Source organism: Oncorhynchus gorbuscha, linkage group LG16, assembly GCF_021184085.1.
Source record: "Oncorhynchus gorbuscha isolate QuinsamMale2020 ecotype Even-year linkage group LG16, OgorEven_v1.0, whole genome shotgun sequence".
NCBI classification, from domain to species: domain Eukaryota; kingdom Metazoa; phylum Chordata; class Actinopteri; order Salmoniformes; family Salmonidae; genus Oncorhynchus; species Oncorhynchus gorbuscha.
Genome location: NC_060188.1, coordinates 95,905,158 through 95,919,273, shown reverse-complemented (window position 1 = coordinate 95,919,273; position 14,116 = coordinate 95,905,158). Strand labels below are relative to the sequence as shown.

General features: G+C 46.0%; 1 protein-coding gene across 5 annotated transcripts in view; it reads right to left on the bottom strand.

Annotated features, from left to right (window-relative positions):
• The window catches only part of LOC123999716 (YTH domain-containing protein 1-like), a 39,655-nt gene extending 29,332 nt beyond the window's left edge, over window positions 1-10,323 (bottom strand). Inside the window, exons 1-4 of one of the 5 annotated variants that reach the window (XM_046305730.1) lie at window positions 9,956-10,323; window positions 4,011-4,112; window positions 3,287-3,684; window positions 1,527-1,836 (exon numbers count right to left, since the gene is read on the bottom strand). In XM_046305730.1, coding sequence (XP_046161686.1) covers window positions 1,527-1,836; window positions 3,287-3,684; window positions 4,011-4,112; window positions 9,956-9,983 — 838 coding nt within the window. In that variant the 5' untranslated portion in view covers window positions 9,984-10,323. Of the gene's footprint in view, window positions 1-1,526; window positions 1,843-3,286; window positions 3,685-4,010; window positions 4,113-9,955 lie in introns of all 5 variants that reach the window. The other 4 variants (XM_046305729.1, XM_046305732.1, XM_046305728.1 and 1 more) reach the window with 4 other exon arrangements.
• Between the last annotated feature and the right edge of the window lie 3,793 nt (window positions 10,324-14,116).

The window sequence follows — 14,116 nt, the reverse complement described above, 5'->3', positions numbered from 1 at the left end:
AAACTTGTCTGCATGTAACTGAGTCTCCTTCATCCTTCTCAAACTTGTCTGCATGTAACTGAGTCTCCTTCATCCTTCTCAAACTTGTCTGCATGTAACTGAGTCTCCTTCATCCACTTGTCTGCATGTAACTGAGTCTCCTTCATCCTTCTCAAACTTGTCTGCATGTAACAGAGTCTCCTTCATCCTTCTCAAACTTGTCTGCATGTAACTGAGTCTCCTTCATCCTTATCAAACTTGTCTGCATGTAACAGAGTCTCCTTCATCCTTCTCAAACTTGTCTGCATGTAACAGATTCTCCTTCATCCTTCTCAAACTTGTCTGCATGTAACTGAGTCTCCTTCATCCACTTGTCTGCATGTAACTGAGTCTCCTTCATCCTTCTCAAACTTGTCTGCATGTAACAGAGTCTCCTTCATCCTTCTCAAACTTGTCTGCATGTAACTGAGTCTCCTTCATCCTTATCAAACTTGTCTGCATGTAACAGAGTCTCCTTCATCCGTCTCAAACTTGTCTGCATGTAACAGATTCTCCTTCATCCTTCTCAAACTTGTCTGCATGTAACTGAGTCTCCTTCATCCACTTGTCTGCATGTAACTGAGTCTCCTTCATCCTTCTCAAACTTGTCTGCATGTAACAGAGTCTCCTTAATCCTTCTCAAACTTGTCTGCATGTAACTGAGTCTCCTTCATCCACTTGTCTGCATGTAACTGAGTCTCCTTCATCCTTCTCAAACTTGTCTGCATGTAACTGAGTCTCCTTAATCCTTCTCAAACTTGTCTGCATGTAACAGAGTCTCCTTCATCCACTTGTCTGCATGTAACGGAGTCTCCTTCATCCTTATCAAACTTGTCTGCATGTAACAGAGTCTCCTTCATCCTTATCAAACTTGTCTGCATGTAACTGAGTCTGACACGGACCTATAAGTCATACAACTGTCATACCAGTGCGGGAGACGGAGCTGCCGAGGCCAACGAGAGGTAGACCTACCCTATTCCCTGTTCTAATATCGGTAGGCTACATCTGCATGGGAAATGATAGGCATTATTCATTGAGGGACAACCAGTATCATTTGCTGGAAATGTAAGAGTTTTTCTTTAACAGGCAGAGCGGTGTAGGTTACCAGAGTGGACAACACATCCAACTGCTGACCGGGGCTGTTCCGTTAACAGGTTCACCATACTAAGTATGTTTTTGGTGGTTAGTTCTGGTTTAAAAAAGTCAGGACATTGGATCATTTTTACATCAGAAGTGTAAAAAGTGTTATTTCGAAATTTTCATAAAGCCTAAGTGAGTGTCCCAATAATCTCTTCTTCCTGAAATGTACACTTGTTCACAACTTCATACAGATGTATCAACCATTGAATTGGTGTAAGTAAATAGACTAGAGGGGAGTTCCCACCACTTTCTTATTCCAGTCATTTCCTTCTTAATCCATGAAGGGAAGTGAACAAGTGCACACTTGGGAAGAGGGACAGATAAAATTGGGACATAGCCCACGTGAATGTTGAGCAGGTGTGTTTTACCTGAAGCCTCCGAGGCAGAGCCGGAGAGAACAGACTCCCCCTCAGAGAAGGACACAGACTCAGACTGGGAGTCACTGACTTCACTGCGAATGTCGTAATCATTTGGAGCATTCTTGGCTCTCTGATCCACTTCCTGCACCTCATATTCTTCCTCCTCGCCCTCCTCTTCATCTTCTTCTCCCTCCTCATCCACGTTGGATCGGTGTCCCTCGGAGGACTCGGCCGTGCTGCCCGTCTCCTGGTCTGATGCCCCCTCTTCTTCTGTCTCTTCCTTAGAGGGGCTGACCTTGCGCTCCTCGCTGGGAGGACTCTGCTTCTAGACAACAGGACAGATGGACATCAGTATCCTAACCCTCAGTCTCTACAGGACAGATGGCCATCAGTAACCTAACCCTCAGTCTCTACAGAACAGATGGCCATCAGTAACCTAACCCTCAGTCTCTACAGGACAGATGGACATCAGTAACCTAACCCTCAGTCTCTACAGGACAGATGGACTAGTGTTGCATGGTATTACCAAAGCTTTTCTTTCTTCTCGATACTAGAACATTAAAAACGGTTCGGTACGCAACTTTTTGCTTTTTGTACTCATGTCAAAATGTGTCTCACGTCGACTCCTCTCTCAATCTGACTCGAGCCTGTCCCGAGGAACCACCGGGAGCCTGTCCCGAGGAACCACCGGGAGCCTGTCCCGAGGAACCACCGGGAGCCTGTCCCGAGGAACCACCGGGAGCCTGTCCCGAGGAACCACCGGGAGCCTGTCCCGAGGAACCACCGGGAGCCTGTCCCGAGGAACCACCGGGAGCCTGTCCCGAGGAACCACCGGGAGCCTGTCCCGAGGAACCACCGGGAGCCTGTCCCGAGGAACCACCGGGAGCCTGGACTGTATCATGTTAGCGCCACTCATGTTATGAAGTTAACACATTTGAATAACGCAACACGGCATGTAGAAATGTTGAATCTGTTAAATTACTGTTCGCAAAACAATGTTAATTACAGACTAAAACACTTTGAAATGTGAGAAGATGCCGGTAGCGTCCAACTTTCCTATAGGCCTAAAATATGTGACAATGTTACATACAAGGACATAATATTTCAAATGATTAATTTAATGCCCATCTTAATATTTTATTTTTATTGGCCAGTCTGAAATATGGCTCTTTCTTTGCAACTCTGCCTAGAAGGCCATCGTCCCCGAGCTCTGCCTAGAAGGCCATCGTCCCCGAGCTCTGCCTAGAAGGCCATCGTCCCCGAGCTCTGCCTAGAAGGCCATCGTCCCCGAGCTCTGCCTAGAAGGCCATCGTCCCCGAGCTCTGCCTAGAAGGCCATCGTCCCCGAGCTCTGCCTAGAAGGCCATCGTCCCCGAGCTCTGCCTAGAAGGCCATCGTCCCCGAGCTCTGCCTAGAAGGCCATCGTCCCCGAGCTCTGCCTAGAAGGCCATCGTCCCCGAGCTCTGCCTAGAAGGCCATCGTCCCCGAGCATCTTGCTTTTTCACTGTAAGCTCATATAACTTCCGTGGTCACCGGATGAGAATGAAGCCATTTCTACTTGATTTTGGGACAGAAACAATGTGTGGCTTGGATTAAGTTAAATACTATGCGCTGTTCAATGGCTACCCTGGAAGGTTTTCACTTGGACAGTAGGTGAGTGCCAATATCTACCAGGTAGAAACAATTCATGCCCACCAGGTTCAGAATTGAACAGCCCTGCAGCTATGCTAAAGTAATTTCCCCCATAATCCTTAGTAAAGCAGCTCCTACCTCGGTGGTGAGCTCAGGCATGATCCTGTGTCTGTCTGGCTCTCTCCTGCGGCCCAGGGGCTTGTCAGGGTGGGCTGCTTTGGGAGGCTCCCCTCTCTGCGCCCCACCATCTCTCATAGGATGGGTCTTCCTGCGGCCCAGGGGCTTGTCAAGGTGGGCTGCTTTGGGAGGCTCCCCTCTCTGCGCCCCACCATCTCTTATAGGATGGGTCTTCCTGTCCTCATAGTAACTATCAGTATCGTACTCGGAGGGGTGCCGTCCCCTCCTGGAGTCGACTGGCTTCTTCCCGCTGGCCCCAGCCAAGGGGGCCGATCTCTTAGTAGCCTGTCTGGTGTGAGCCGTGGGTCGCAGACGCTTCAGAACGTGGTTATCCCCTCGGTTGTTCTTCCTCTTAGACCCTGGAGGGCGGGAAAAGTTATTAATCTTCAAATATTAAAAAGGTCAACATCTAACCTGGTCTGTTTAGTGCTCTTGGGTCCATTTGGGATTCGATACTGAATTCAATAAAAGCTAAAAGTAGTAAGAAGCATCAGGTTTTTTATTTTACGTTTGCACCCTCATTCAACCATCCGTTTGTGCTCTTGCCAGCACCATTACAAACCGGAATCATTACTATGAGTGGATTTAGCATTGACGGCACAAACAGACTCGGGCCCAATAACCAATATAGGCTTTTTAAATCTGCCAATTCTCAGAACTGTGTTGTAAAAAAAAAAAAAAGTACCTTTTTTCTGGTTGACGTGCTGTTCACTCTCAGGGTTATAGAGCTCGTCATCCTGGTCAGGGGCCTCGGTGAGGATGTCATCCAGCACGTTGAGCTCTCCCTCTGGGACGACAGATTCAATCACACTATGTTTAACAGAAAATCTACTACATTTGATCAAGGCCCATAGAGCTCTGGTCAGAACTAGTGCACTATGTAGAGCAGGGCTGCCCATTCCAGGTCCTGTAGGGCCGAAACACTTCTGGTTTTCATCCTCGCTTTCTAAAACCAGGGACTAATTCAGATCTGGGGCACCAGGTGAGTGCAATTAACTACTAGTAGAAAGAAAGAAAAAAACAGGAGGACCTAGATTGGGCAGCCCAGATTACGGGAACAGCATGCTATTTGAGACGTAGCATTAGTGGTTTATAATTAGTAGTATTAGTGTGTGCACAACAGAGTTAAGCACCTATGGCCTAGTGAGCTGATGTTTGGACTGGCCTTCTTGCCTGCGTACAGGGCTAATCAATGGTTTTTAGATATTATTATTATTATCATCAAACTAGATAGCGCCACAGGAGACAAGTCATCCAAGCCTCTGGTCTCAGCTAGAGCTAGGGGGTGCACAATCGAGTTGCACAGTTCTGCTTGATCTCGTTAAGCTAACTTTAGCTAGCTAATGAGACGCGATTGGTTCTGTTAACCATCTCTGTAGCGAAGTTAGTTAGCTAACTAATAACTGAATAGCTAGCTATGGCCAGAGGGTAAAAACAAAATATATATATATATAACCAAATTGGGATGCACGATATATCGGTGAACATATCGTATCGGCCGATATTAGCTAAAAATACCAACATCACCGATGTCTAGTTTAACGCCCGATGTACAAAACCGATGCCAAAGCAGACGTGCAGACCTATATAACGAAGGTACATGTCGTAATGGCGCCACGTAAAATGTAGCGCTACACGTGCAAACACAGCATTCCTAACCTCGCCCACAATGTCTGCTGTGTGGATCGAGCAGACAACAAGTTCGGCAGTCATTTGAAAGGGTAAGAAACATTTCAGCAAGATAACTCAAAAGGCGAAATCCATTAACGCCAAGAAAATGGAATTCATTGCCCTTGACAATCAACCGTTCTCTGTCGAGGGTGATGTTGGCTTTCGCCGACTGGTCGCGGACCGGTACACACTACCAAGTGCGCTATTTTTCAGATGTTGCCCTACCGGAGTTACACAGTAACATAAAAAAAAAATCTAACCCCTATACTATGTAGTGAGCGTGGAGACTCTCTCCCTCCCAACAGAAATGCCAAAGCACAAGACGCCTGTTATCCCTTTCATTTCTAGTGCAGCCTTTACCCAGCAGGTCCCTATAGGCTGGATGTATAATAAACTGTTATAAAGTCTTATAGCATGTCATATCTCTCTATGTAGCCTCACCCAGAGCGTCACTGCTATTAGCTTCACGACATACATACTATGGAAACTCCGTTTGGATCTTTGCATGTCAAAAAAGATACAGTAGCGCTGTTAAAGCTGTACAAAAAAAGTCTGCAAACACCGGCCCCGAACGATAGTTTTTACAATACCGCGTTGGTAATAAAGCATAAATCGTTCGACCGTAAACTTCTGGGGTAGCTAGCTTTAGCTTGGTACCCAACCAGCCTGAAAACTGTAGTCCTTTTCATTAGCAATGATTTAGGAATCCTTGTAAGTATGAGCTAGGTTGCCACTTGTTGTTTGACTATTGAAATTGTACTTCAGTTCATGAAAATAAATAGCTAGCCAGCTACTTAACCCCGTTGCCCAAAGTTAACGTTATAAGCAGCCAGCTAGCTTCATCTGGCTAGTGAGGCTCGACCGGACCGGGGTCGTAAAGCTAGCCACAATAAGAATTAGTCACAAGTGGAATTTGCAGTTTGCCTTCAAAATAAAAGAATGTCATTGACAGTGACGCAAAAGAATAAATTGTAGAATTATGTCATACTTTTATTTTGAAGGCTAACTGCAAAGTCCACTTGTGGGTAATCCTTATTGTGGCTAGCTTCACAGGTGGGTAATCCTTATTGTGGCTAGCGTCACAGATGGGTCCGACCACCGTTAATCAAATAAGAACTGTCTTAAAACTAGGCAAGTCAGTTAAAGAACAAATTCTTATTTACAATGATGGCCCGGATGATGCTGGGCCAATTGTGCGCTGCCCTATGGGACTCCCAATCCCGACCGGATGTAATACAGCCTGGATTCGAACCAGGGGCTGTAGTGACGCCTCTTGAACTGAGATGCAGTGCATTAGACCGCTGCGTCCATGTGTGTGTGTTAACTATTTAACTGTCCTATAATGTTTAAAAGGCTGCTAAAATGTTTAATATCTTTTTTGCTGTTTTTGTGGCAAGGAAAATATTGGATATCGGTATCGGCCAAAACTCTGATATTGGTGCATCACTAATAACTAACCCAGACAGTTCATTGACATTGTTTTCAATGTCTTCTCTGTGCACATTAACTCAAATAGCCCCTGCACTCTTTATAAAAACACTTTAGCTTTTAAACTTTAGCTAAGGGTCACGTTCACAAAACAGCGGGTTAACTGCCTTGTTCAGGGGCAGAACGACAGATTTGTACCTTGTCGGCTCGGGGATTTGACCTTGCAACCTTCCGGTTACTAGTCCAACGCTCTAACCACTAGGCTACCTGCCGTTGAATTGCGACTCCACTGTCTTTGTACTGACATTTTGGCTGTTTGATTGCTTTACAAAAATGTTAGTTATTTCCTGTGTATTCGATCATATCCCCAGTCACCTTGGTTAAATGCAGTGGTTTACGCTTTCAGTTTTGCGCGACAGCTGCCATCTATCCACGGTTTCAAATGATTTGTATGAATTTTTCCATTTAAAATGTAACCTTTATTTACCTAGACGTGTCAGGGAAGAAGTTGTTCTTATTTACAATGAAGGCCTACACCGGCCAAACCCGGACGACCCCAGGCCAATTGGTAACGTTTTCCTCAAATTTGCTTTGTTAAAACCTCCAGCTACAATAAATGCAGCCTCATGCTGTAATTTCTAAACCTTAAACCCCGACCTGGTCTAGAAGGGTGAAATTGCGGCCTGCATTTCTAGGGCGTTCCTGCATGTGGGCAACAGTAGGAGCTGGGGCGACAACAGTAGCTAGCTGGCTGTGCACCGGTAGACAGTGTCCTTCATCCCCACCTGTCTGGTACTTGCTTTCCCACAGTTATGTTAATGACAGCAAGGGCAGGTGGGAGCTTAGGACACTGTGTGCTAGCTTAGCCAGCTAGTCCGGTCCACAGAGCAGGCAAGACCAAATCTGTGTCGACACTGTTAGCTAACAAGCATGTTAGCTAACATAGGGTGTCCTTAACTAGCAAGCTAGCAGCTAACACACAGTGTTGTGCTAGTGGGAGGCGGGGGTGACCGGCAGACAGTGTCCTTCGCCCCCGCCCGTCAGGCAACGTTTTCCCATAGCTCTGTTGACAGGGGTGATGGGGGGGGGGGTTTGTTCATGCAGGAACCAATGGGGTGCTTGAGGGGAGGAAGTTCACACATTTTAGTAATTTAGCGAACGCTCTCATCAAGAGCAACTTACAGTAGTGAGTGCATACATTTTCGCATTCGAACCAATGGGATAGGCGAGGGGGTGTTACTGAAGGAACCAATGGGATAGGCGAGGGGGTGTTAATGAAGGAACCAATGGGATAGGCGAGGGGGTGTTAATGAAGGAACCAATGGGATAGGCGAGGTGGGTGTTAATGAAGGAACCAATGGGATAGGCGAGGTGGGTGTTAATGAAGGAACTAATGGGATAGGCGAGGGGGTGTTAATGAAGGAACCAATGGGATAGGCGAGGGGGTGTTAATGAAGGAACCAATGGGATAGTCGAGGGGGTGTTAATGAAGGAACCAATGGGACAGTGGGATAGGGGGTGTTAATGAAGGAACCAATGGGATAGTCGAGGGGGTGTTAATGAAGGAACTAATGGGACAGTCGAGGGGGTGTTAATGAAGGAACCAATGGGACAGTCGAGGGGGTGTTAATGAAGGAACCAATGGGACAGTCGAGGGGGTGTTAATGAAGGAACTAATGGGACAGTCGAGGGGGTGTTAATGAAGGAACCAATGGGACAGTCGAGGGGGTGTTAATGAAGGAACCAATGGGACAGTCGAGGGGGTGTTAATGAAGGAACCAATGGGACAGTCGAGGGGGTGTTAATGAAGGAACCAATGGGACAGTCGAGGGGGTGTTAATGAAGGAACCAATGGGACAGTCGAGGGGGTGTTAATGAAGGAACCAATGGGACAGGCGAGGGGGTGTTAATGAAGGAACCAATGGGACAGGCGAGGGGGTGTTAATGAAGGAACCAATGGGATAGGCGAGGGGGTGTTAATGAAGGAACCAATGGGATAGGCAAGGGGGTGTTAATGAAGGAACCAATGGGATAGGCGAAGGGGGTGTTACTGAAGGAACTAATGGGATAGGAGGGGGTGTTACTGAAGGAACTAATGGGATAGGCGAGGGGGTGTTAATGAAGGAACCAATGGGATAGGAGAGGGGGTGTTACTGAAGGAACCAATGGGATAGGAGAGGGGGTGTTACTGAAGGAACCAATGGGATAGGAGAGGGGGTGTTAATGAAGGAACCAATGGGATAGGCGAGGGGGTGTTAATGAAGGAACCAATGGGAAAGGCGAGGGGGTGTTAATGAAGGAACCAATGGGATAGGCGAGGGGGTGTTAATGAAGGAACCAATGGGATAGGCGAGGGGGTGTTACTTAAGGAACCAATGGGATAGGCGAGGTGGGTGTTAATGAAGGAACCAATGGGATAGGCGAGGGGGTGTTAATGAAGGAACTAATGGGATAGGCGAGGGGGTGTTAATGAAGGAACCAATGGGATAGGCGAGGGGGTGTTACTTAAGGAACCAATGGGATAGGCGAGGTGGGTGTTAATGAAGGAACCAATGGGATAGGCGAGGGGGTGTTAATGAAGGAACTAATGGGATAGGCGAGGGGGTGTTACTTAAGGAACCAATGGGATAGGTGAGGGGGTGTTACTGAAGGAAACAAATGGGATAGGAGAGGGGGTGTTAATGAAGGAACCAATGGGATAGGAGAGGGGGGTGTTACTGAAGGAACCAATGGGATAGGAGAGGGGGGTGTTAATGAAGGAACCAATGGGATAGGCGAGGGGGGTGTTAATGAAGGAACCAATGGGATAGGAGAGGGGGGTGTTAATGAAGGAACCAATGGGATAGTCGAAGGGTCCCAGAATTGCACATTGCCTGCCAAGGTCTGTTTTGGCCAGCGTTCCCGGTAGTCTCGCACATCTGGTTTTTAGAAACTGTGGTGCTGTTTTCTTTGCTAATTAGCTATAACAGTAAGACTAGTATCGGGTAACCAAATGAGTATTATAACTCGTTAACTTGCTATCGAAACGTGGTAACGTGAACCTGGCTTTGTGTAAATTAATATTAGCATATTTAAATGAACTCACTGACTGGCCATTCCAAAAAGCCAGTTGGGAGAAACTCGCAAAAACTTCATTCATTACTGACTTCATTGTCCCCAATGGGGGAATGTTGTTGCAGTATCATGTACACATTTAAAGTGGCGTTTAAATAACAAAACAAAAATGGACAATAAAACTTCTATAACAGTTAAACACACACATGTATATATATATTGTTTTAAAGACGAGCCTGCTGGCCTTACTGAGTTTATAGGAAGATTATCCCGAGCTATTTAGGAGGGATATCACACCTGGCACAAAGGATGGTTAGAAACACAGCCAGAGAGATGGATATGAAGAGGCTCGGGTCTCCGCCCTAACAATGGGAGTCATCCTAGAGTCGGGAAGGCTTGGGGACAAGTGTAGGTCCAAAACAATAAGCCCATAGAAAATAATAAACCCATAAACTACTGCGATTAACGTTTACGTACCTTTCTCATCTCGTTTGTCGACCGCCATCTTCCGCCCCCTTTTCCCTGCTTTCCGCAAACCTTTAGAGGACTCGTTTTTACCTTCGCTGACGGGTGACCCGATAGCTCAATAAATACTTATTTAGCAAAAAAAATGTGTTAAAATGATGCCCCCCCCCCTCCTCTTCAATGTTTACTAGAAGTGGGTTTCATCGTAGCTACTGAAATGGCGGATCCCTCCTTTATCTTCGTGTTCATTTCCTGCTGACTCGACCCCGTGTTGCGTATTGCTGCCTTTCGCAGGTCGGAGTGCAGATTGCACTTTTCTAACAAAAAAAAGGGGGAGGCATTTAAATTGCACCACGATCTAACCTTACACCCATCCCACTACTTTGGCCCTCTAGATGATACTACACCAGGCCGTTGGATTGGAAAGGTGGACCCCCTTCTCTCAAAACTCCCTGTAGATCTCCTGAACTAATTTATCCCACCTTTATTTAACCAGGTAGGCTAGTTGAGAACAAGTTTTCATTTGCAACTGCGACTTTTTTCAACTTGCACGCACCCTGTGAAGGTGAAATAAACACCTGCGGCGCTCTGCGCGTGAATCTACACCTTTCAGTGTCCGAGGACGGGAGGAAACGTTTTTGGCGACTTGCGGTAAAATTCTCTGTGGTTCTAAATCAAGTTGTTTTGAAGTCTGAAAAATGTCAGAAACATTACATTTCTTGACCCCTGCAGCAGGTCATGTAGCTGTTTGTTTCATGCAATATTTGCTTTGTGGACGTCATCAGACAGATGTTGTTCTCTGGTTTTGTAATGAAACAAAGGTGTGGTTGAATTTATTCTACTACTGTGTCTTCTTCTTGTCTCAGCCTTCATGCCTTTATATCACGGTGGCATATGGACTAACAGGTTATAGAACAAACAACGCAATTATCACAACACATCGGTTGTAATATGACTTTAAAATATATATATATATATATATTTCACCTTTATTTAACCAGGTAGGCTAGTTGAGAACAAGTTCTCATTTACAACTGCCACCTGGCCAAGATAAAGCAAAGCAGTGCGACACAAACAACAACAACAGAGTTACACACGGAATAAACAAACATACAGTCAATAATACAGTATACTTGGCTTCCCCACTGATTTTACTCACGCACCGCTACAGCATTCAACACAAATCAAATTGTATTTGTCAAATGCTTCATTAACAGGTGTAGACTAACAGTGACATACTTACTTACAGGCCCTTCCCAACAACGCAGAGAGAAAAATAGAAAAATAATAACAAGAGGAATAAATACACTAAGTAACAATAACTATAAACACACGGTGTACAAGTACTGAGTCTATGTGCAGGGGTACCAGGTAATAACATGGCTATATACAGGGAGTACCAGGTAATAACATGGCTATATACAGGGAGTACCAGGTAATAACATGGCTATATACAGGGAGTACCAGGTAATAACATGGCTATATACAGGGAGTACCTGGTAATAACATGGCTATATACAGGAGTACCAGGTAATAACATGGCTATATACAGGAGTACCAGGTAATAACATGGCTATATACAGGGAGTACCAGGTAATAACATGGCTATATACAGGGAGTACCAGGTAATAACATGGCTATATACAGGGAGTACCAGGTAATAACATGGCTATATACAGGGAGTACCAGGTAATAACATGGCTATATACAGGAAGTACCAGGTAATAACATGGCTATATACAGGAGTACCAGGTAATAACATGGCTATATACAGGAAGTACCAGGTAATAACATGGCTATATACAGGGAGTACCAGGTAATAACATGGCTATATACAGGAGTACCAGGTAATAACATGGCTATATACAGGAGTACCAGGTAATAACATGGCTATATACAGGGAGTACCAGGTAATAACATGGCTATATACAGGGAGTACCAGGTAATAACATGGCTATATACAGGAAGTACCAGGTAATAACATGGCTATATACAGGGAGTACCAGGTAATAACATGGCTATATACAGGGAGTACCAGGTAATAACATGGCTATATACAGGAAGTACCAGGTAATAACATGGCTATATATAGGGAGTACCAGGTAATAACATGGCTATATATAGGGAGTACCAGGTAATAACATGGCTATATATAGGGAGTACCAGGTAATAACATGGCTATATACAGGGAGTACCAGGTAATAACATGGCTATATACAGGGAGTACCAGGTAATAACATGGCTATATACAAGGAGTACCAGGTAATGACATGACTATAAACACATGGTGCACCAGTACTGAGTCTATATACAGGGAGTACCAGATAATAACATGGCTATAAACACACAGTGTACCAGTACTGAGTCTATATACAGGGAGTACCAGGTAATAACATGGCTATAAACACATGGTGCACCAGTACTGAGTCAATGTGCAGGGGTACCAGGTAATAACATGGCTATAAACACATGGTGTACCAGTACTGAGTCAATGTGGCGTAGCAGTCAGACGTCTTTTTGTCCTCGTTGTGTCCGTGTATATATATTTTTATATCTTCTATCTTCGAATATCTTTTTAATATTTTTCCTAAACCTCAACTTCAATATACTCCCCTGCAACTAGCTTCACCCAATGTGGTGTGGATCTGCTATTTTCTAAATTATTTTTCTTTACGGAATCCCCCAACAGAAGCTAGCCAGCTTACTAGCTACTAGCTAGTAGTCAGCTAACCACTGCTAGCGGTCATCAGCTAACCACTTGCTCAGAGAATCTCTTGCCAGTTTGCATAACGCCATTCAAACCAGAACACACCGGACTTATTTGCTCTTCATATCCCCAGATTCCTCCCGCAAGCTCTGAACCTCTTCACCTGGATCATCGCAGCTAGCTAGCTGCTATCCGACTGGCTACTCCTGGCTAACGTCTCTGTCCTGAAGCAAGCACCAATTAGCCTGGAGCTAGCCCGTGCTAGGCCCATCTCCCGGCTGGCTGAAGAGGTCCATCAGCCACTCCTTGGGCTTCAATACCTATTTTGCCAATTGGCCTGGACCCCTTTTACTACACGGAGCCCTGCTAATCCATCACGACTGGACTACCGATGTAATCTGCCCGAGGGTTCTTTTTCCAACAGGCCCCTCCGTCGCGACGTCCCCTGAATGCCCATCTGCTAGCCTGCTATCCGCGGCCCGCTAGCGGTCTAGAGCATATCAGACTGTTAGCTGAATAGGTCCATCGGCCAATTTCTTGGGCCACTATACCTATTTTGCCAATTGGACTGGGCACCTTTACTACACGGAGCCCTACTAATCCATCACGGCTGGTCTGCCGACGGAACTGCACGAGAAGGCTATGTGTAACGGATGTGAAACGGCTAGTTTAGTTAGTGGTGCGCGCTAAATAGTGTCTCAATCGGTGACGTCACTTGCTCTGAGACCTTGAAGTAGTGGTTCCCCTTGCTCTGCTTGCTCGGCTTTTGTGGAGCGATGGGTAACGATGCTTCGAGGGGTGACTGTTGTTGATGTGTGCAGAGGGTCCCTGGTTCGTGCCCGGGTATGGGCGAGGGGACTGTCTAAAGTTACGTTACGTACGCACGAGGAGGCTACAACAGACTTCTTCCGTTACGACGTCCCTCTAAGGCCCTTCAGCTAGCTTGCTAGCCCCGGCCCGCTAGCTGTCTGAATCACCGTGTCTCCAGCCAGCTTAACTACTCACTGGACCCCTATGATCACTCGGCTACGCATGCCTCTCCCTAATGTCAATATGCCTTGTCCATTGCTGTTCTAGTTAGTGATTATTGTTTTATTTCACTGTAGGGCCCCTAGCCCTGCTCAATATGCCTTAGCTAACCCTTCAGTTCCACCTCCCACACATGCGTTGACATCACCTGGTTTCAATGATGTTTCTAGAGACAATATCTCTCTCATCGTCACTTTATGCCTAGGTTTACCTCCACTGTATTCACATCCTACCATACCTTTGTCTGTACATTATGCCTTGAATCTATTCTATCGGGCCCAGAAACCTGCTCCTATTACTCTCTGTTTCCGAACGTACTAGACGACCAGTTCTTATAGCCTTTAGCCGTACCCTTATCCTACTCCTCCTCTGTTCCTCTGGTGGTGTAGCGGTCAATCCAGGCCTTGCAGTGCCTAGCTCCACTCCCATTCCCCAGG